The 22,987-nt window shown below is 39.3% G+C and overlaps 1 protein-coding gene across 6 annotated transcripts in view; it reads right to left on the reverse strand.

Moving 5' to 3' along the window:
- Positions 1-22,987, reverse strand: part of NTNG1 (netrin G1) — a 156,485-nt gene that overhangs the window by 52,262 nt on the left and 81,236 nt on the right. For all 6 annotated transcript variants that reach the window (XR_009278021.1, XR_009278022.1, XM_058843174.1 and 3 more), the window contains exon 4: positions 6,784-6,956. Coding sequence is in view for 4 of the 6 variants with exons in the window: in XM_058843174.1 (XP_058699157.1) it covers positions 6,784-6,956 (173 nt within the window). In the remaining 2 variants the exon portion in view is untranslated. The remainder of the gene's footprint in view (positions 1-6,783; positions 6,957-22,987) is intronic.

Genomic DNA, 22,987 nt, shown 5'->3' on the forward strand with positions numbered 1-22,987 from the left:
AAGCACGCAAAAAAAGTTCAGAGGCTGGTACTGCCCCTGAAATGGCAAACATTGCAGGAGAAAGTCACTAATACTATTTATTATTTTTGACTTGACTTGAGGGCGGTGGTTTGGTATATTACATGTTCACTGTAAGTGCATCTAAATATATATGCATTACTTGAGAGGAAAAAAATCTGGTGTTTTCCTTTCATACGATCTTCTGCATCTGCCCTGTAATTTTCTCATTTCCCCTGCTTCCAGAAATGGGTTGTTTTAGCTCTTAGCTACCATGGAGCTGACTATTGAGACGAAGAAAAAACCAAATCAGATGCTAGTGAAGAAAGCAAGTTTTTGATTTTGTCTCTAGTTTGTGTCAGTGTGAAATCCTTAACACAAAGTAAATGGATCAAGCTTTTGGTAAGAAGGACCACACTGCTGCTTCCAGTCTCAGGGCAGGTCATACCCTGCAGACCCTCTTAGCACCTCCATTGTCAATTCCCACATGTGCTTCTGGCAGGACTCATAGCAGGAACAAAATACAGAGCATTTCATAGAAGAGTCAGAGCAGGATGGTAATGCCTCATCCGATCTTTTGCTAGAATATCTGCCCTGCAGCATGACAGCACTCCCTGCAGTGAGTCTTTCTTCCCTTTGCAGCTCTTCTATTGAGGCATGATTGCAATATCAGATGCTCAGCATCAGTTTCAGAACTTCTGAATTCTCTGGCAATTTAAAGCCCTGAGAAGCTTGATGATACTGGTGTCTTGTAATCCCTCAAAGGGAGTGATCATTATGATCATAAGAGTAAACTTTTCATGTATTGTTAAACTTCTATTCAGACAAAGGATTACACACAGTGAAAGAAAATTCTTTGGAAATTTCATGTTTCATTGCAAGAGCTCCAGAACTCCTGCTACTGTTAATTTTGCGGTTGTTTCTCTGTAAAGATTGAATTCATAGAAAAGGAACTGCTTTGATGAAGTTTTTTATCCCTCACTTCTGCTTTCCTAAGCAATATCGCCAGAAATAAATGGGACAGAGGAAATAGTTATTGTTTTATTGGGTAATATCTTTTAAAATTTGGAATTTTTTGTGTCATGTTTTACCAAGTCCAAACTAGTATTGAAAACTCTGTCTAGGAAACACCCAGTGAGATCAAAGGATTTTTTTTTTTTTCAAATAATTGTCACTTATTGATAGAATATTAGAAACTTCGAAATGTCTGAAACTCAGACCATTTTTGGTGCTATAAATGTCTTAAAACAGACACTCTGCCTTCCCATGCTGCTGTTGCTTAAGGACCAGAAGTCTCTTTCATTTCACCTCTTCACTGTATATGGCAAAAGTAGAGTTGTTTGAAACCAGTGATGTGTGGAAACAATTCGTTTCCCAGCAAGAGATGTCACCATAGCCAGGACAAACAACCAGCTCAGCAGGGTCATGCAAGAGGGTAGAGTGCTGAAGGATAATTTTTCAAGCCCTATTTTAAAAAATACAGCATATTATTTATAGTGCATTGTTTTTAGGTATATGCCTGCAATGTTTTGCTGGCTATTTCACTAGATTTAGAAGTAAAATGAGTTTATCAGTTGCAGATTTTTGCACTTTTTCCTGACACTCCTGTTTACCTGAATGCTCTTGATACACTGCAGTTTTGCCCTCACACTAGGTTTCCCAGCCTTTTCAGTGACATGTTCCTGTGGCTTTATACCTTCTGTAAGCTTCATGGGCTAAGATTAATATGTAATATAAAGTAGGAACAATACCAATCTTTGCTGTTTTGTAACTTATTGATCAATATCTTCCTTTTACTCTTTGAAATTTATTGTCAACAGCATCAAGGAGCACTATTTCATAACTTCAACCTAAGTGTCCCATTCCTTCAAACTGAATCATGAAGAAGGCACTGGAAAACTTCCATTTACCTGGGAGAATTAGAAAATGAGACAGTCTAGTTTGAGTCTGCTTTGACTGGAAAGCAGGGTGTGTGATCCTTTCAATTAGAGGGATCCTTGTTACTTGGATTCCTGATTAGAAAGCACAACTTGGACAACTTCATTTATGCTGGTCCTTCAAGACGGCTTTGTGTCAGCAAATATTTATGGGAAAAACTGAACATCAGTGAGGGTAATACCAGTGCACTTCTGGAGGTGCCATAGGTTTTTCCAGAAACAGTTTCTGTGGCAGCTGTGCTGCATGGAGGCCTTGTAAGTCTTTTCCCTTTCAGGGAGGTTTGAGGCTGTGCTGCTGAGAAAGAGGCTGTACCATGGGAGGGGGACCCACTGCAGGAGAAATTCAGTAAACTGAGACTGTCTGCCTGACTCTTGACTGAAAAGAACCACCAATGATTCCCATGTCCTGGTCAAACCTTTGTTTCATGTTGAACTATGAACTAGGAAAATCATGTAACAGCTGGGAGGGGTGTTTTGCTGAGTGTTGGGCACTTTTGATACAGATTATTGGTGGTAAAAGGGACTGACACAAAGTGAGCAGGCTTTGATCCATGGCAGCTCAGTGCAATCCGAGACAGCTCTGTCTGATGGAGCAAGGAACATAAGTGCCAAAGATGATCTAAACAATGGGAGGAAGAAAAGGGCTAGTGCTGTCAGACACATACAGCTGCTGAGGAGAAAAGCTATCCTGTAATACCAAGTAGAGAGAAATTCAATAAGTTTACTTTGTGTGTCAAAACATATTGTAGCAAAAACTATCTACAGAATGTGACAGCACAAGGGAATGAATGTAATCATGAAATAGTCAATAAGATAGAGTGGAAATATAAAATAAATGCTGTGTGGAGACAAATGGAGAAATATTGTTAGTGCCAGTAAACAACAGAGTACTTGCTGTCTTTCACAGGTAAAGCATGGAAAAATGTTTTGCATTCTCCTGAAAAACTGTGGATGACTTAAAATGATAAAGAAATAAATGGATAAAGAAAGCAGCTTTGTATCAAGATTTCCGCTATGACCACAGAATAATCTGGAATGGTCTTCTGTTTCACGAGCTGAAAAGGTATGATGAAGCCTTATTGGCCACAAAAAATGGCAGAAACAGAGCAATGGAAATAACAGAAGTTCGAGCTGGGAAAGATTTGGAAATAGACATTAAACTTCTTATTGAATCTGAACAAATTTCACAAATTCAGAGAATTTCAAGACTCTCTTTTTATTTTGTGAAAAGAAGAAAAAAAATTCAGAGTGTTTCATTCATACAACTATTTATAACTGTATCTTATTTGACCATATTCATGTAAATTTCAAATATATTTAAATTTTAAAATAATTTGGTCTTAGATGAAAAAGATGGTCTTTGAAAATTGGAGGAAGGAGAAGTATCAAAGGGACACTGTATTACTGGATTATAGAAAGTGCCCACAAAGAACTGAAATAATATATAAAGGGAAGTTATCTCCATCAACATATTCCAGGAACTATTTCAGAATCCATACCTGACTAGGGAGACCATAAAACCAGGGCTGCATTGCTGACCACATGATGGAGATGGTGACATAAAGGTAAGAAGGTAAGTGATACTGGCTGTGCAGAGTTTACACAATAATGCACAACTTCATATGCTCCAACACATGCAGCCTTAAATCAGGAACTGACAAAAGAAATGAAGATTTACATACCATAAATGATTGCTGCTTGTAGCAAGGAATCAGACAACCCACAAAAAGAGAAGCTGATTTAATTCTGAAGCAGTGCATAGGACACAATTCAAGAAGCAGTTATCAGAGAACCACTTCTAGACTGAAACTCAACATGCTTGATGAGAAGGAAAAAGATTAAAAAAAAATCCACTGAAGTAATATTTAACTTTGAGAGAGCGAGGAAATGAAAATGAGGAAGTTAGATAAAATAAAAGTGAAAAGAACATCTAAAAAGATATGCATGCAAACAGCATGGAAGCGGCTGAAGACAAGTGTATGAGAGGCTCAGAATAATCATATATAACTCATCTCTTTTTTTTAACTTATAAAAATTAACTCTCTTATAAGCAAGAAAAAAAATAAAAACCCAAATCCCAATGCCAAATTGAAAACAACAGGATGTAGATGATTTTGGAAAGATACCCTTCAAAAGTGTAAGTCTTCTCAATGGAGAAAGATATGGGGAAAAAAAAGCATAAAATCTGCCAATTTAAATATAAACCACAGTGTTTTGAGAATCAACTTTCTATGGACACAAAAGTTAGTAATTCTTTTTCATTAAAACAGTCATAGTAGAAGCAGGAGGCCCAGAGAGATAACTGGGAAGATAGTCAATTGAGGTATTATTAAAACTATGAATAATTGATAATTAATTTAATATTGAATACTAAATTAATTGTTTTCACTGATGTTCACAACAAAGAAAGAGAGATTCTCACATGCTGAGGAATTTTCTCAAAGTCTTTTAGCATGGGAAGTTAATGGTATTGAACAAGAATTGCCATGAGGAAATATTGCCCCAAGAAGTATTTTAAATAAAGTTTCTGAACTAACTATTGTAGCATATAACCTGTTATCTACGTCAGCCTTGAGGCCAAGAGAAATGTTTTAACAGTGGTACAGTCTTAAAAAAGGATTCAAGGACTGATCCAGAGAGTTACAAAATATAAAAGAGGCGCATTTTTATGTTATCATAAAAGAGCCATGTTGTTGTGATGTCTAGAATATCGTGTAGTTTTAGCCTCACCAAATAAAAAAATGACAACATAGAACCAGAAGAGAACAAGAAATCACAGATGACCAGAGATGTGTCATGGTTTTATGATAAGATGAAAGAGATCAGGATTTGTCATTTAAAAAAAAAAAGTGGAGGAGTGGATAAGGTCAAGTCTATGCAACGAGAAATGGTGTAACAGATATAAACAGAGGTGCATTATTCTTTGTTCCTTCAGTATCTAAGGTGATACTAGCTTAACCATAGAAAAACATTTAAGGCAAGTAAAATAAAATATTTTTCACTCATTGACTAAAATTTGAAATGTATTGCCATAAGGTATCACTGAGGTCAAGCTTATGTTATTGGGTGTCTGTCTCTGTTCAGCAGGAAGCAACCCCTGCAGTCCAGCTCAGAAAGCCAGTTTATTTCATGGTAACTGAGAAGGTGAAGAAGAAATCCTTCATGCTTCTTCCTGTTTGCCATAGATTCCTGCTGCCAATCACTACTGATGTCAGGATTTGAGGGCAAGTGGAGTATTTGTCAGCTCAAACAAGGTCATGTTTTCATGAGGCTATCATCATCATCATCCCCAGAAATGACTACCTATTATTTACAACACGTTTTTGATGAAACTGTATATTTTCTGAAATTCACTGATGTTGTTTTAACATAAAGTTGATTTAACAAGCTTCAGACACTCTTTCAGTAGGTGCTAATTCCACTGTTCCGTCTGGTGTGTGCTCAGCTGACTGGGAATGAGGTAAATGACACAGCAAGCTGAATTTAGCTAAAATCAACCTGGTAAATCTCACCACATTTCCCAAACATAGCTTTAAAGTATTAATTCTGTGAGCCACACTCACTTTTTATAACAGGCGAAAAAAAGTGAATACTCTTACAAAATGTTTTTCCTTGCTTTTTGGAAGTTCATTTTTTTCTACTCAGTAAGAATTTTATCATAATTTCATGCCCCCACACTTCATGGTTTGTTACTTGGTCTATTACTCTCACATTTTACTTGATAAGGTCCTGCTTCCTATGATCTTAATTTCTGAGTTTTGATTCTTCACAGCTGCTGCTTTGAAGTCTTAGATAACATTCTGAGCATTGCACACTGCTCCTGGTTTTAAACTTTTCATTCAGCTGCCTACATAGCTCTGTTTCTCTCAACTTTTTCAATAAATTGTTATATCTAATATTATAAAATGAATGTTTTGCTTTTAATCTGTGGACTCTTTTCTTAAAAGAAGCTAGTAACTTCTGTCAAAAGGTTTATCCTCATTTTCAGTCCTTTCTTCAAAGGAATTTAAGTCTGTTACTCAGTTCAGGAGGATTTTGAATCACTGCATATTTCATATATGCATGAAAGGGAGATGGTCATCCTTGTGTTTGTGCCCTCTCTTTTACCATGTTTTATTTTACCCAGTCCTGTCCAGGACCAGGAAATAGAGCTGTCAGTAGCTTCTTTCTTTGGATAATATGGAAGGGTGCTGGAATAATACACGTGTTGTGGAGAGGCTGTTAGCTGGAAACGAGCCGATGTGAATCCTCAGGTTTTGCCCGCACTTTCTCTCCAACACTTGATGTACAAGAGTGCATCTGAATCTGGACTGCAGGTCAACATCAGGGAAATGTTTCACAACCTTTAGATCTTTAGTTAGCAATATGAAAAATTTGGCCTGAAGTTTTTTGGGTTTTTTTTCTCTTTTTTAAATGGACAAAAATGAGCAAGGATCTCACGCGCTGAGCTGAGAGTGTCGCCAATCTCAAGACAATAGGGATATATGAATGAGGAGCTGAGGGCACCCTGGCTGGAGCAGTACTGCAGGTATCCCCACTGTTTGCTCTCATCTGTGTGTGTTTTTTTTTGTGAAGAGTCCTAATTTTTTCATTCCTTGGCCCTTTCTGTGCAGTGTCCAGGGATGTGTTTATGCTTACAAACCTGTGGTTCTCCTGGAAGTTATTTACAACCACGTGGGAGCACAGATGATGTAGACTTACAATTAGCACTTACAAATTGACACCTTGTCCAATTATACACACTGAATCAGAAATAAATGACAAACCTTTGCAAACATTAATCTTCCTTCAGAGTCATGATATGGGGCAGAATTGTAATGAAATACCCTCATTATACAAAACTACTTACAGATATTAGCAGTGCCCTTAGGTATAGGCAGGTAAGAACCAGGGCTCCATGGTCGGCCCTGATAATTCTTCTTGCATTTTCCACAGTCTGGGCCCGTTGTGTTATGCTCACATTCACAAAGTAGTCTTTTGTTTTCTTCTTTACAGCCAGTAGCATGAAGGTTGCACTTACACCTAATTTTAAAAAGCAAAAATAAAACAAAGTGGGATATTATTTAGAGGTGGGGTGAGGTTGAGCTCAAGTTTTAGAAAAGCAAGTCCTATAGCATGGCTCAAATTCTGTGTTTTGCCTGTAGTATTGTTCTACCATGAAAGCATGACATCACAAGACATCACTGCAAAGAGCAAGTAGCAAGATCTTCACCTCACACAGGTCTAAAAGCAGAAATGTCACCAAGACTCTAAGATACTGAATCTTTTCTCATTTTCACAAATGCAGCTCCACTGAGAACAACTAAATGATTCACAATTTTTACTACAGACAGGTCTATAATCTTGTAATTTTTTAAAAATTCAAGAGTTACTATTCCCAGGAACAAAACAAGCCCTCTGCTTATGTCTAGAACCTGACCCAAACTAAGGTTTGAGTTAGGCCCTGGGAGCCTGAGAAAACAGACTTCATTTAAGTATCATCTATAATACCACACTTCAGCAGAAGGAATCCTCACTATAATGGTGTCTTGCCATCCTTGTTCAGCAAGTACTGTCTTGTTCAGAAAGGAAATTTCTTTCCTGCTTTAATTGAACATAGATGTAGTAGCTGAAGGTCAGACAAAATATTTTGGTAGGCACATTTACTTGGGACAGAAACCTAATCAAGCCTTGTGACAAAATCATTAGATAAACCAGATTCTGCATCTGTTCTTAAAACAATTGTATTTTCCTTAAATTCCCCTCTTTTCCTGAAACTAAGAAAAGGAATGGGAAGTTAGTTTCATAAGCAGTAAGGTATTTTCACCTCTTTCCATCCCTTTCCAACAAATGTCAAAACCAGCTAAAATCTATTTCTGTTTGGGGCTGGAGAGAAAACCAATATTTAATGACCTTTCCTGTTTGTTTTCCTAATGACAGTACATCTAATAATTTACAGGGTTCTCATGTGGGCATTTGTCACCTGTTCCATACAGTGACCAATAATTAGAGCAGAACAACACGTGCAGTGGCCAAGTGCAAATTAACAGCTGTCAAGCTGACTTCCATTTGGGAGGAATGTGACCTGAAGCAATTGGCCACATACATATATATCCCCAGGGTAAACCAAGCTTGCAGTTGTCATAAGTAGCTGCTGGAGAAAATCCTCAAGAATGTGTAATACAGTAGATGGTGGAGCATTCTACTCAGTGCTAGAAATGAGGCAGATGAAACTGCTGTTATTTGAGCGATGCTTGTTCCAAAGAGAAACCGGTTCAATACCTTTAAAATTGAAATTACCAAAATGTATCTAATATGCTGGACAAGAGAAAGAGAATATTTTTTACACAATTTACAAAATATGTGTGCTTGAAGACTAAATCAATTGTGAATTTTCAGTGAGTAGCCATAGCAGAATGAAAGATGCCTGTTTGGGCATCAGTGGATGAAATCTCTCTATTCACTAGACACTGAACATTTTGATAAGGGTACTGTTATTAAGAAAAGCCATGGGTTGTTTTACTGTCCACAGGAATTTGAAAATGGAAGACATCCAACAGGAGAGATATACAGCAAGAACTAGACCAAAAAATAGAGGAGAAAAGCAGGAGAGGCTGTCGAGTAACTAGAACACATTAGAGAGAAGAAGGGGCTTGATTTCTTTCAGGAGGATTCTTGCAGGATTTCTTTCCCTGTTCTATTGCATGGACTCATCAGTGTCAGAGGCAGCAAACTGATCTAGGCAAGAGGAAAAAAGTGGTTGATTCTGAGGAAAAGCTGTAGTACCTAGTGCTCTGAAAGGGTGTTGCAGACTTGTACAGGATCTGAGGTGGAGGAATATAAAGGCATGTCCCTCTGCTAATTGGAGTAAATATACACAGCTTTTTAACAAGTGCCTGAAAATGAAGAATACTTGTGTCACAAAACCTTGTGCAAAATCTCTTTGCACTTCTTAGATGCTGTGCTTGTAATATGTTCCTGAAGAGAGACTGGCCTTTCCTTAGTTTTACTTGCATGGGTAGAAATCTTGGATGGACTCTGGCCTTCTCCATCCTCCTCCTCTGCTTCTATCCAGTCCTGTGCCATGCCTCTTCAGATATATATGCAAAACATATGCCTGTATTTATATGTATGGATATATACATGCATAGAGAAATAACTCCCACAAAGCCTCACCATTTCCTTTTACTGCCCGCTTTCCCTAATCCCACTGTGCCCCACCTCTTTACAGCCTGCCTCCTCCTTTTCCTGATTTCCCAGGCAAGAGAGCATGGGCAACACAGCTCTGCTACCTGTCCTGGTGCACGGATTTTTAACTTCTTAGGGCAAGCCTGCTGCAGAGCCTGTGCCTGTCAGCTGGAGGTGCAGCACCCACAGCCACAGTGGGCAGCTGTTCAGGGTGCAGGTGGCAGGGCCCTGGCGCAGGGTCCTGCACAAGGCATCTGCGACTGCAGCCACCAAGCCCCACTGGACACAGAGAATGAGACATCCTGGAGGGCTGTGTTTGTACCAGATACAGGCAGCTTTGCACAAAAACAGCAAAATGCATCTTCTTCTGGAAGTAGCTGGCAACCTCCTGTCAAATTTTAAAACCCTGTTAACTGAGATTTAAAACCAACAGCCCCCTGTATGGACATTCAGACTAAACACACACAAAATAGACAAAGAAGGGACAGTTTAGCCACTTAGCTAGGAAGCGAAGGAATGGAAGGATTGCTAAATGGCTTTTCTTGTCCTAAACCAGTAGACTAATCAAAGATTAATTCAATCAATACCCTTATGCAGATGAACTTATTCATATACTTTATATGTATTTTTGAAAGCTTTCCCAGCAGAATTACCCAGAATGCTACGTCCTGTTTTAAAAGAAAATTCCAAGTAATAATAAAAAACTGAAAAAAAACCCCAAACCAAACCCCAAAGCATGCCTCCCCACCAAGGAAAAAAAAAAATAAGAAAGAAAGAACCAATGCAGAGAGAGGGGAGAGTAGTGTAGCCTTCAAGGAGTATGATTTAAAGAGAATAAGAGAAACAATAAGTTTGATCACTAGAAAAAAATAAAGGACTGATATAAAACTTTTGTAGGCAGAGGATAGTCCAAATGTAATGTTAATAACTGAGCCAAAACCAGCCAACAATTGTGAATTTCTAGAGAATCCTCAGAATACTTCAAATTTAGCTGTGTACACTTTCTAAGGAGAAGAAGGTAAGGAACAAATGTGGTCACTATGTTTTGCTACAAGATTAGCTAAAATTAAGGTTAAAAATACATTTATATTAAAAATGTGACATTTGACTTGAGAGTGAGTTATACCAGGCAAAAAAATAAATGTTTAAACCCCCACCAAAACCTGAACCACAAAAGATCAGATGCCTTCTGATTGTCTTCTTGGTGTATGGGCAACAGAAAAGTTTGGTTTGGCTCATGATTATTAGTGTTATACAAGTATGAAAAAATCTCTAGATTAATAAAATCTGAAGGGATTGAACTGATTGTTAGTGTCAGCAACTATATATAAGAAGTAAAAGAGTGGAACATAAGTAAAATCAGACATTCAGGAGACTGAACCAGAGACTCTGATTCTCCTCTTGCACCATTTTTTTTGTTGAAGCCACTTGACAGATCTTGAAGAGATTGATCACGATTTCCACTGCAAATCAAGGACATAGCTGAATAGTCAATGTGTGTAAAATGCAGGCAGTGGTAAAACTGAAAGAAAACAAGAAGCATCTGTAGAAAGCAAACTGGAAGGTACCGTGTCTGGGGAAAACCAAGCCACTATCAAAATCTGTGGTGTATGTGGAGAGAGAAACAGGGAAATAATATTTCATATGCTTTTGGTTTTTTACGAAGGATGCACTAGGAATTGGGCAATCTGTCCCAGGGAGCTCATCAGAGTGTACATATGCACAGTCTCAGAGACTTCTGCAAAGAGAAATGCATGTTGTGCTTGAGGGACAGACTTCTCTGAATGATTGAAAGAGGTAAATGAGTGTAGCAGGGCTGAGAGATGACTAGAGTACAATAAAAGGCTGCCTCTATTTGCAGGACAGGCAGTAAGGAAAACAGGAATATTTAGGGTTACAGAAAGAAGGCTATTTTGGTAAAAGCAGCACACAGACGGACCATGAGAGAACCACTCTTTTTATGAGATACACTGGGTTGTCAGTGGTGTGAAACAAAGCAGCACTGTCTGGAGCTTAGGAATTTCAGCTGTCAATCAGCAGATCATCAGCTGGGAGCTGACTTGGGCTCACAGCAGATCACTCAAGATGTGCAATCAGCTTCCTATGGAGCATACCCAAATTAATCTCTTTCTTATGGAAGGTTACTTTTTTTTACTACTCCAGAGGTAAGGAAATATTTTGTTATCTTATATGAATATCAACGGTGATAAATTATTACTGAAAAGCCCAGGTCCCATTTGTAATTTCATTAAACACTTGCTTTGAAGGCTGTTCCTAGCTGTTACTATGGTCAATCTGAAATACTAACAAAAGGTTTAATTACATCCAAAGCACATTCAACACAAGAATCCCATAGTCTGTGTTGATGCTTCCATTGGCAGAATGTGGTTGCTTTGGCTGCTTCTATAAGAGTGGAGAAGGTCTGAAAACCTAAAAAAACTGATTTCACCTCCAATGTACCGAGTTCCATACGACAGTATTCCATGCCTATCTAGTTTCTTGAAATCCAACGTAGGAAGTCCAAGTCCTCTTCAGGGTATGGTGTACACACACCAGAAAGGCAATTACTGGGTAGCAGTGGGTGGGGAGCAGCTGCTGGCACACCAAGTGGGTTTGCCTGCACAGAGAAGGGATGGCAGAGGGAGCTGTAATCAATACAGCAGGTTTGAGAGCACAGGTTAAGGTCTGGTGAACAGAAGAGGATCTGTGCTGCAGCCTCTGCACTGCACTGGCAAACAGCTTAAGGCCAAAATCTCATCTAAGGACACAGCAAATGTTAAGGGCAAAGTGCAGTTCTGAGATACAGTACATGCTCACTGTAAATGGCACTGCTGAGGTCTAATGCTTGTATGACTTCACAGAGAATGACTGAAGTCCATGATTATAAATATCAACAACTCCATGGACAATTAGGTCACGTATGGAGAGATGTAGGCCCTTGGAATGGCTTTCTACCTGAAGGCAAAAGCTGTCTGCCATTTATATCTGGTGACAGTTTTTGCAGACTTTTTTATTATTGCTTCTGGTGGGGCAGCTCTGTCAGTGCTGAGCTTGTGGAACTGAATGCCATGGCCCCACAATACTTGTCTGCATTTGGAAACTTCCACCCTGATGTTTCTGCAGCACAGTGAATATCCATCTTCCCAGTTCAACCTGTGTGGACTCCCCCTGCTAAGCAGCCTGGTTATAGCACACGCAAGAACACATTTCCCTCAACGTGCAAATTCAATTTTGAATCACTGGAGATTGATATTGCTGTCCAATGCTATAAACCCTAATTGTGTGGGAGAACAAACTTGTTTTTCTGACCACTCATCTCTGACAGACTCATTATTTTGTCATAAAGCAATTGAAATGATATTTTTGGCAGTTACATAAGGCACAGGAGCGCTGTGGCGCACTGACGGAGCAGTGCTGTTGTGGTGGGAGCCCTGGGTGTGCTCTGCTCCTCACAGACTCTATTTACATACAGGCAAGTGACATTAAAATGCTGTAAATATCACTAAGGTAATTGCTAATAGCGTGCTGATGCTCTCGCAGGGGAGTGCCAACCAACAGACTGGGGGCACGTGAGGGGATCCTTGATGTTCAAGAGATCATTCATGAGAAAGAAAGACAAGATGATTTCTTTGATACATTTTTAACGACTAGCCATATGTTCCTCACTTAGATACATCTTTGAATCATTCTAGGTCATTGCCAAAGTTTAGAAAATTAACTTGGAAGCAACTTGGAAGCCTTCTGCACAGACTCTTCCCTTTTGCACGCCACGAGTCGGCTCCCTGCTCCCAGGTAAGCAAAGCCTGAACTTGCAGAGGAGTTGGTGTGTTTGCTCTTCACATTACTGCCCACACAACGTAAAATACCATCCCCACACGGTTTTAATTAGGCATTTTAAAACACTGTTGGCAATGTTAGGAGCCTTAGTCAGCTCCCCAGTGCTAGCAGCTACTTCCAGCACTTTGTTACAGTTGTCCTAAAGGACTTGGCCGTGTTTATCATGACATCAAACGTGTTAAAGATGTCATCTACATTATGCCTCTCAAGCTTACTAATGACCTTGAGGCAGCTTCCCCAGTGAGATTAAGTTTTCTAATGTAATGTAGACAATGAGGAAAATTCCACATTATAAATACATTTGAAGTGATACCTCAGCCAGGAAGAAGGTTGAAATGTAAGTTGAGAAAGAAAAATCAAAATATAAGTACCTTTAAAATATTATTTTTCAGATTAAATTTTTTTTTTTTTTTTACTCTTTATGAGACAAATTCATCATAACTTGAGAAACTATATATACAGGTAAGTTACAAAACTCTTGCACCATTCAGTGTACAAGGTAAACATCATTACTTAGGTAAGTCTGGTTATCTGTTAATTTTCTCTGACAAGTGAACATCTTTTCATTGAGGCTCACAGTCTCAGAAACATCATGTCTCTGAATATTATTATTCCTTATATTGTAAGATTTTCCCATGTCATGTAAAAACCCCAAAGTGTGCTGATCCTTATCTCAGTTTTCTAAGTTTAATAGATTTTTTGGGATTAAAAAAAGTATAAAGGGTACTGTTGTGAAGAAATAAAACGACTGCTGGCCAATTTATTTCCATGGGAATGCAGCAGACACATTTTCATCGAAGAGGTAAGAAGATAATTACTGCAATCTTGGCTACCAGTGCTCACTGTAAGGACTACCCATCTGAAGTTCAGACCTAAAAGGGTCAAAAACACCTAAGGACAGCTGACAATCAGAAAATGGCACGGACTGCTGGCTGCAGGTAGGTCTGCTGAACAAATGTTCCGGCTCACATTAAGCAAAAAAGTAACTTCTGTTTTCTATTAATATTTTTTTTTGAGTCATATGAATGTCTCATGTCCACATTGCTGTATGGAATCTAAATGCAAAGACGGAACAGCATCTTTTCCTGGACATTAGGAACAAGACCACTGTGGTCTTGTGGTTAAATGTAGCCACTGTAATGAGAATAATGAAATGTGAGTCCTTTTTTTCACTTGTTTATTTCTGGAAATGCATTTGGTCACCAGTTTTTTCCCCCTGTACTTTTCCCTGAATTTATCTAATACATCATAATCTCTCACTGAAAAACAAAAAAAATCCTTTGTGGAATAGGGCTACATCAAAAATAAGGGATAAACAAATTCAATAATAACAAATATAACTTTTTATAGGTTGATATATTATTCTTTCATTTGCAAAGCAAGGACTAATGTTGGATCAGGTTTTTTAAGCTTCTTAAATCTGTAAGTAGCTTTGTGGTTAGAAAAGAAGTTTAACCTGTGCTCGGTAATCCTGCTGCACCTTAGTACCTTAGAATCCAGAGATTTACAGAAGCCTCTTCAACTTTATTCTTTACTGTTTCATTTTCACTGCTAAATTTGGGAGGAAATTGAATTAGATTCCCACAGGCAGTATGGAAAATTGGGGAAAATAGCTTCTTATTTTCCCTCAGCTGAATATAATGTATCTAGTGGGGAACAGCAAAGCTGAGGCACAGAAAGCATGTTTGCTTTGCTTTCTCAGCGGCCTACTTGCAAGGAGATCAGAAAGCTTGAAATTAAAAAAGAAAACAAAGTCCAAAAGGGCAGCATAATTCCCTTTCCCACAGTCCCAAGGCTCACAGAAAGCTTGCAGGCGTGGGATTGCCCACTGTTTGCACTAAGCTAACCCAACAATAAGGGTACGTAAGTGCTAAATTTAAATATTAATGCGTTTGTAAGATTTATTGTGTTCATATGCTGGCAAGCATTTCTATATACTGTCAAGTAAATGCTGGCCATATAAACAACTGCAGCATCACTACTGTTATATCCCAATTTATATCTCAACCCGTATTTGATTAAGATTGATTATTGTCCGATAGATGCATAATGTCTTTCTTTTGAAGCGAAATTTCTTCGAGGCAGGTCCTTCTGGCTTTGATTCTCCTTTCCCCTGCCCCTTTCAGACAGAGGGCCACAAGCTACCGTACCTTGCCAAATAAACTGTAAATGTTTCTGAAATGGAGTAGTTTACCAGACAGGCAACTGAAAATGTTACAGTCTAGATCAACAGCACTCATCACAAGCACAGAAAGGAGCATGCAGTAACCTGAGCAAACACCTCAGTAGTTTATATAACTTTATATAACATTTATAACTGTTCTGATTCTGTGACTGGATAAAAAATGTCACAGACTAACAGATATTCTGACTTCAGAAAATATTCAGACTTTAGTTTCTTAGATCCAAAGTCTAAAAGTAATCCATTGATGCTTATGTCCAGTACAACAGAACAGCTAATTCTGAGTACAAGTAATGTCAGTTTACCACATTAAAAAATACCTATCCTTAATATTAAATACTTCTATAAACTTAGCCAAGTGGAGTGGACACATGCTTTTTCTAACTTTGAGTCCATATTCTGTAAGTGTTAAAGCAGAAATAAATGTCTGAATATATAGCTACTGTTAGCTGCTGTAGAGAACTAACTTCCATTCCCTTCCTAAACATTCATTTTTGCTTTTTTCTTCAGAGGTATTAGTTTTTATGGAAATGTGTCAATAAAGAAAGTCATTATAAAATCTGCTAGAGTTTGCCAGCAGCGTGTTCTGCAAATACTTTCACTCGTGAACACACTTTGTCAGATTCTTAGCCGATGTAAATCCATCTGGCTCCCGTAAATTCAATGAATTTATGTTACTTCACACTGCCTGAAATGAAGCCTAATTTGTTTCCAGCTTTCATTCATATTATCCTAAGCTTGGTGGCTGTATTTTTAGGTAATGAGAGATAATATTTTTATAATTTTCAGTGGCAGGTCCAAGGCCTTGAATAATCATGGGATGGAAACTGGGAGTCAGTGGAGGATAAGGAGCCCAGGTGTGACATGCTTAGGGACAGGGCTGCTGACAAGGCAGGATGACAGTATTCCACAGTGTTCCCATGCACCTATTTTGCTCTCATCTTTAACCTCAGAAACAGGAAGCTTTAGCTCTTGCCTACATGAAAGATGCTGGATGGGGACAAAGGCAGTCATGTCTCTCCCAGAGCGGAAGCCAAACCTCCTTGTGAAGATGAAGATCAAGAATGACAGTTTCTTCCAGTGCTACCAACAGGTCATATAACACTAGTGATTGTTTTGGTAGGTTCCCAGACTACCAACGAAGAGCTGAGAAAAAGCAGCTGATGTAAACTCTAAGTACATCAGTGTTACAAGTAATTTTTATTTTTCTTTCTCTCTCATTTGAAAATTTCTTTCTAACTGGAATGCCTTTGGTCTCACCTGCTAAGTTGCTGTACTTCATATAGCAATCAATATCTTGACACAGGTATGGGATGAGAGGGCAGAGGGAGAAGCAGGTGTTGCAGAGGTACCACAGAGCTCAGGTGTTCTGAGTTGTCATGATGTATCTCCTGTTTTAACTGGTTAACTCTAATATCAAGAAAAACTAGGAGATGCTGAAAACGTGAATATCTTCAGCTCCCCATAGTGTTACATATCAGAGTGGCAAGGAGTTCTGGGACAAGAATACATCTCTCTCCACCAGCTGGAATAACGAGTCTGCTTGGCAGTACCCTGCCATTATCTGATAGTGCAAAGTTAGGGAGCATATAATTTGAGAACTGACAGCTGCTCATTGCCATCAGCATATCAAGAAAGAAAAGCTTTCAGTATTTTAAATTTTTTGGTGCTGTCTAATGTTCTTCTTAGTCAGTCTTAGTTTGGCATCCATCATTGGGCAGTCAGTCATTATCAAGTCAACAGACATGAAAAGAAACCTGAAAACCATCTTCTATTTTAATCATGATGGTACCACCAGGCAGAATTTAACCACTGTATTGCAGCAATTGTGAAAATCTCTACCACAACCTGCTAGATTTAAGAATGTGGTACACAAACCTTATATGAAAGGTACAGCAATATATCACAGCTAAGTTTTAGAGCTTACAAATTTAAAAAGAGAAGTTAAGCAATCTTTAGGAGTCACTTTTTCTTCTCTTTTCTCCTAATACAAATCTGAACACTAGATTTGAAACTCCCGGCATTGTGCTAATGTGCATCACCACTTTTAAGTTTATTAAGAAATCAATTTTTCTGGGTTTAATTTAATTAATAATTAAAGTCTTACATCTGCTGCTCAGCAGCACTCCCAAGAAAGCTGCTCTAAGATGCTAGTGATTACACCAAGCTTCCTGTCTTTATTTGTAAGTAGTATTTCACAGCATCAGCTGCCAGCTGGTCCTGAATTCTTTTTCCCAGCACAACACTGAAAAGGAACAATTTGTTGTGTGGGAGGTCTAAAACTGTGGCCATTAAATTACCATCCAAGTGGACATGGTTTACAAATCCCATTCAGAAATGTCATTTAACTGAATGTGATGGGAGAAATTTTATTCTCACATGCAGCAATACTTGAAGTGAGCTGCTGGGAATCTGTGTCCATGACTGATGCAGAACAGACCTGGCTGAAGCAGAAATATCTTTACTAGCTTAGAAAAAGACTCAGGGCATAGCACCTATTGTGTCACAGAAGGGAATAAAGTATTTATTGTCAAGACAGCAGTGTTTCTGCTACATGAGAAACATGCAAGGTTAATTTCATACTGATTTTGGTAACCTTTGGGGGACTGTAATTGAGAAAAGCAGCATAAAGATATCCATGGTGCACAGAATTCAACCAGGGAATCCAGTTCTGTGGAGCCATACATCTGCTGCTCTTCTTAAAAGGTTTTAAAACATTTCTGTATAAGAGGCCCCTCAAAGACTCATTTCAGAGCTCAAACTTGTCCCCAGCAGTCACTGCTGCAGATGGTATACATGGAAGAGTGGGGTATGGGCTGAAAGTGGTTGCCTCCAAGGAAGAGAAAATACACCTTGTGCTGCTCTGAGCAGCGCTCCTGGAGGAGCAGGGAATGTCCAGGGCTGTCCTCGCCAGTGGAACATCTGCACCGCAGGCAGCTGCAGAGCTGGGAGGGCAGGATCCCTGCATGTAGGCACAGAAGGGGTGCAGAACAACCACACACACACACACACACACACACACACACACACCAGCTTTTGGACACCAGGTATCACCTGGAAAAGTGAAACCTCTGATAGCTTAAATGCAATGAATAGCCAGGTCCTGTTCCTACTGCAGTCACAGGAAAGGTTGTTCTGTGGGTGCTGCTATGAGGATTCTGTGAGGAGCCCTCTCCCCTGCTTATTCCTGATAGGCATCTGTTGTGACCAGCTTTGCTTTAAAGCCCTCTTGTTATGTTTGTGTTTATGTTTATGTCTGTAGGTGAGGGGATTTTACAAATCAAAAAGTCCTGAGATTTTCACCTCCTTTCCAAATAAACACAAAGACCAGGGAAAAACTTGTTTCCAAGAAGATGAGTTGTATTGAGAAAAAAGCAAACACAAAGCAGAATCATTTATGGAGTCTGTCTAACCCTGCCAGAGGTGCTGGTCCAACCCAGCTCATGGCAGCTCTTCTGGATGCCCCCGGTGACAGAAGCCATGTGAAAGGAGATGGAGCTGGAGCAAGGGAAAGGAGCCAGCAGAAAAGCTTCAGGCAGTACATCAGGAGACCCACTTACTTCTCTTTGTAAAGAGCCAGAAAGAAGTCAGACTTTTCTCCAAAGATAAAAGGTTTATTGAAAATATGCTTGGGTTTTTTTGCTATGTATGTTGGCCATCATTTGCTTTAAGTGAACCACCAATACACACAACCAGCAATTAAGCACACCAAAAAACAAAGGCTAAGTTCTCTTTTCAGTAAAGTTCTGTTAATGGTTACATATGACCTGACAGTCCCTGAAAAGCCCAGTCTGTAAATGCTTTAAACAGAAAAAAATCATATTTCCTTTCTTTATATGTAGAGATATGTTGGGGAAAGGTAAAAAAATATTGATGAAATTACTCTTTTATTTTCAATATCACCATGAGATGTCTGGACACTGTTTGGACATCTAGAAAAACTGCTGGGGTAAGAGAGGGCATAAATAGAAATATAATTCAGGTGTTTGTCTTTTCAGACTTCTGGGAATCCAGACATGAAAACTTTTGTCATACGATTTAGTGGCCTGTCCTCTTACTGGGTATTTTAAAATGATAAATACCTAAAATATTTTTGAATTGTGATGACTAATGCTTGATTCTGAAAACTAGCTTAACATTTCTCTTTTCAGGCTCATGCCTTCACCTCATCTGCACAGAAGCCACTGCCCAAGGTTCAGCGCTGCAACCGCTTTGAAAGGCACCTTTTACCCAGGTAAATGTGTCCTCCTGTTCCCGTGGGCTGCTCCTCTGCTGGTTGATGATGATGATAGCCCTAGGTTGTACCGAATTTAAGGCCTTGGGACAGCCTCTGTCCCTTGCAGCACTGTGGTGGTTCCCAGAGAGGAGCACATGGCCCTGCTCTCTGCCGGGTCTCTGCCTCCGCTCCGTGCCCGTCGTGAGGGTGAAGGAGAGCGAGGTGCTCACGGTGAGGGCAGCTTAACTGAGCTCTTTTTGGAAAACCCTGTTGCTGAACTTCAGCTTTAAGCATAATTATAAGGCAGCTCTGTTCTCTTCTGGACTGTGTTCCAGGCTATTGATGATTAAAGCAGCGGCGCTGAGAGTGCTTAACGACCTGTTCACAGCAAGTGAAGCCGAGTAAAGATTTCAGAACTATTTTGCCTTGGTGTTTTCTTGTGTTTCATTGGGATTGACATTTAAAATGCTTAGGCCTCACAGCTCTGTCTAAAATATCGGGAATTGGTAGCTGCTTACTATCAGACACTCCCAATCCACTTTAAAATACATGGAGTTTTTACTGTTCCTCATTTTGTCTTTTTTTTTCTTTTGGTTTTTCATCTCAATTGGAGTCATAACTTGAAAGAGAAAAGTGTAAAAACAAAACAACATTTCTCAGTGCTTATCATGCTAGCCTCAATTTTTTAAACTTCTAAATTCCATACAATATAAGCTCCTTGTCACAGAATAATTCCCTCTGGGATGATTATGATAAGAATTATTTGCCTGTAGTGCCATTGCAAGTAATTGATTTTTTCAGTTCACTGACTGAATTGAAAAAAACCCAAAACAGGGGGAAAAAGAATGTGTGTCAAATTAAATGCATAGTTTTATTTTCAGATTTTAAATTCCATTTTAAATTTTTTTGGTGAATTTTTTAAAGGAAAATAATTCCAAAGGAAAAAACTCTGAAAACTCTTTTGAGTTTTCAGAAAAATTAGTCAAAAGTATTTATGAAGGTGGATTAAATTCTGAAGATACTTTCAGCCATCCTGGACAGAATTTTTTTCTGTGAATAATTTATACTTCAAAAATACTAATCCTTTCTCCTGTTGAAGAAAACTTGATGAAAAACGAGCTGCTGAAGTATGCCAAAAGCAACTTGGCATCCTCTAGCTAACTTAAGATACTGAAAAAGATTTACTGGGTCACCCTATCTCTAGCCCTGTTGGTATAACAACACCACAAACACAGTGCTATGTGTTGGCAGTAATTTTAATCAGTTTAGGAATAAAGTTCTAAGTGTATATTTTCTTTTTAATTTGGGAAAACAATTCTTCTTTCATCTAATATATTTAAATTGCTGATTTTGTGTTGAGAAAGCTTATTTTCTTTTTCAAAAATACCATATGACAGTAGCTTTTAATTATAGATACTACTTATTGTTATCTTGAAGCCAATAAAATGGCTAGAATCTGCAAATGTTCTATTATATTATATTAAATTCAGTGGAATTATACAAAGATGGGAAAATTGAAAATACTTTTTAGTATTTGAATGTTGAGATAGATGATAAATGGTCCCATTTTTACTTGCTTTTTCACTGAAGGAAAATCTAAAGGGAATAATTTAAGTGCAGAATCACAGAACATTCTGAGTTGGAAGGGACCCACAAGGTGGTCCCTAGATGGTCTGTGGGTGTGACTCCTGATGGCTGACAGGGTCTTCTCAGAGGTGGGTGGCCAGAGCTGGGCAGTCCTGAGCAGAAGCAGCTGGAAAGGAGCTCTTAGAGCTCAGATGGGGAAAGGCAGAGGGGACCTGGCTTCTGGCACTGGCCTTGGAGCAGCGACTGTGGACAGGAGCAGGTGACACATGTGGACACGAGCAGATGACACGTGTGGACACGAGCAGATGACGTGTGGACACGAGCAGATGACACGTGTGGACACAAGCAAGTGACACGTGTGGACACAAGCAAGTGACACGTGTGGACACAAGCAAGTGACACGTGTGGACACAAGCAGATGACACGTGTGGACAGGAGCAGGTGACACATGTGGACAGGAGCAGGTGACACATGTGGACACGAGCAGGTGACACGTGTGGACACGAGCAGGTGACACATGTATGGACACGAGCAGGTGACACATGTATGGACATGAGCAGGTGACACATGTGTGGACACGAGCAGGTGACACATGTGTGGACATGAGCAGGTGACACGTGTGGACACAAGCAGATGACACGTGTGGACACGAGCAGATGACACATGTGTGGACACAAGCAGGTGACACGTGTGGACACGAGCAGGTGACACGTGTGGACACAAGCAAGTGACACGTGTGGACACGAGCAGATGACACGTGTGGATACGAGCAGATGACACATGTGTGGACATGAGCAGGTGACACGTGTGGATACAAGCAGGTGACACGTGTGGACACAAGCAGGTGACACATGTGTGGACACGAGCAGGTGACACGTGTGGACATGAGCAGGTGACACATGTGTGGACATGAGCAGGTGACACGTGTGGACACGAGCAGGTGACACATGTGTGGACATGCATACAGACCTGCCCACCGTGGTACCACCAAGGCTAATTTGCCCCCAGTGCCAAAATAGCTCTGCCATTGGGTTTAGTACTTGTCCTAGCCACAAGATTATGTGACGTGGGACAAGGGACTTTGTGCATGTCATTGCGAAATGGGGTTGCTGACACTGCTTTGGGAAGTTTTAGTGACAAAGGGCTGGTAGTTTTAAACCCTTGTATTTTAAAGTCTTAAAATTCTGACTTAATGTCAGATGAGAATAAAACAGTGATCGCTTTTGGCCTTCAAGTGCTCTGGAACATTTATTATTCATATTTGTTTTTAACAAATACTGTGCAAATCAAAGAATGTTCACACAGAAGCTGCAGTGTCCACTGAGAAGTTGGGAACATGTTTTTGTTGTCTATGAAAACAGACATGCTGGGGGTTGAATTTGATCCAGTGGCTATAATATTCCATGTACGAGAAGAATGAAACAACTTCATTTATATTTTAAATGTTTCAAATCAATACTTCCCTTCATATTCTGTGACCCCCGCCAGGAAACTCTTATAACTGAAAATTTAAAGAATAGATTTTAAGTTATGAATAATGTAAGGCTGTCATAGGGGAAAGCAACAGTGAAATACTGCTGACAGAAACAATCAGTACATGTTTATACTGAAGAACAAACCTTAGCAATTCCATCTTGCATAACATAGCTTTTAAAATCCTATACAAACTTTTCAGTTTTCCCAGAAATGTCAGCAGTCTTCCTCAGCCTTAAACTCCACTGGAAAATACACAAGCTGTTTCTGTTTCTCAAAGGCTGAGCTAATCTGGAAGTAAAATGTATGCATATATAAAATAAATAGCTCTATGAAAAATAATAGAGGACTAATTGATGCAGGTAAAGAAAGAGGTTAGATTTGAAAAAAAACCTAAAAGTCCTTAATACAGGGAGGTCTAGCAGTATTTGTTTCTCAAGCAGCAGGTTATTACCAGGAATAGATCTAGCAAGATAGGACAGGATCCATTTTGGGGCACAGAGAGTCAGATGGTGAACAAGAGCTTCCTTGCATTAAAGCATTCCTCAGGGCATAAGTGTGCTGCTCAAAATGAATTGAGTGTTTTTTGCA

The sequence above is a fragment of the Poecile atricapillus genome, chromosome 7 (genome assembly GCF_030490865.1).
Source record: "Poecile atricapillus isolate bPoeAtr1 chromosome 7, bPoeAtr1.hap1, whole genome shotgun sequence".
NCBI classification, from domain to species: Eukaryota; Metazoa; Chordata; class Aves; order Passeriformes; family Paridae; genus Poecile; species Poecile atricapillus.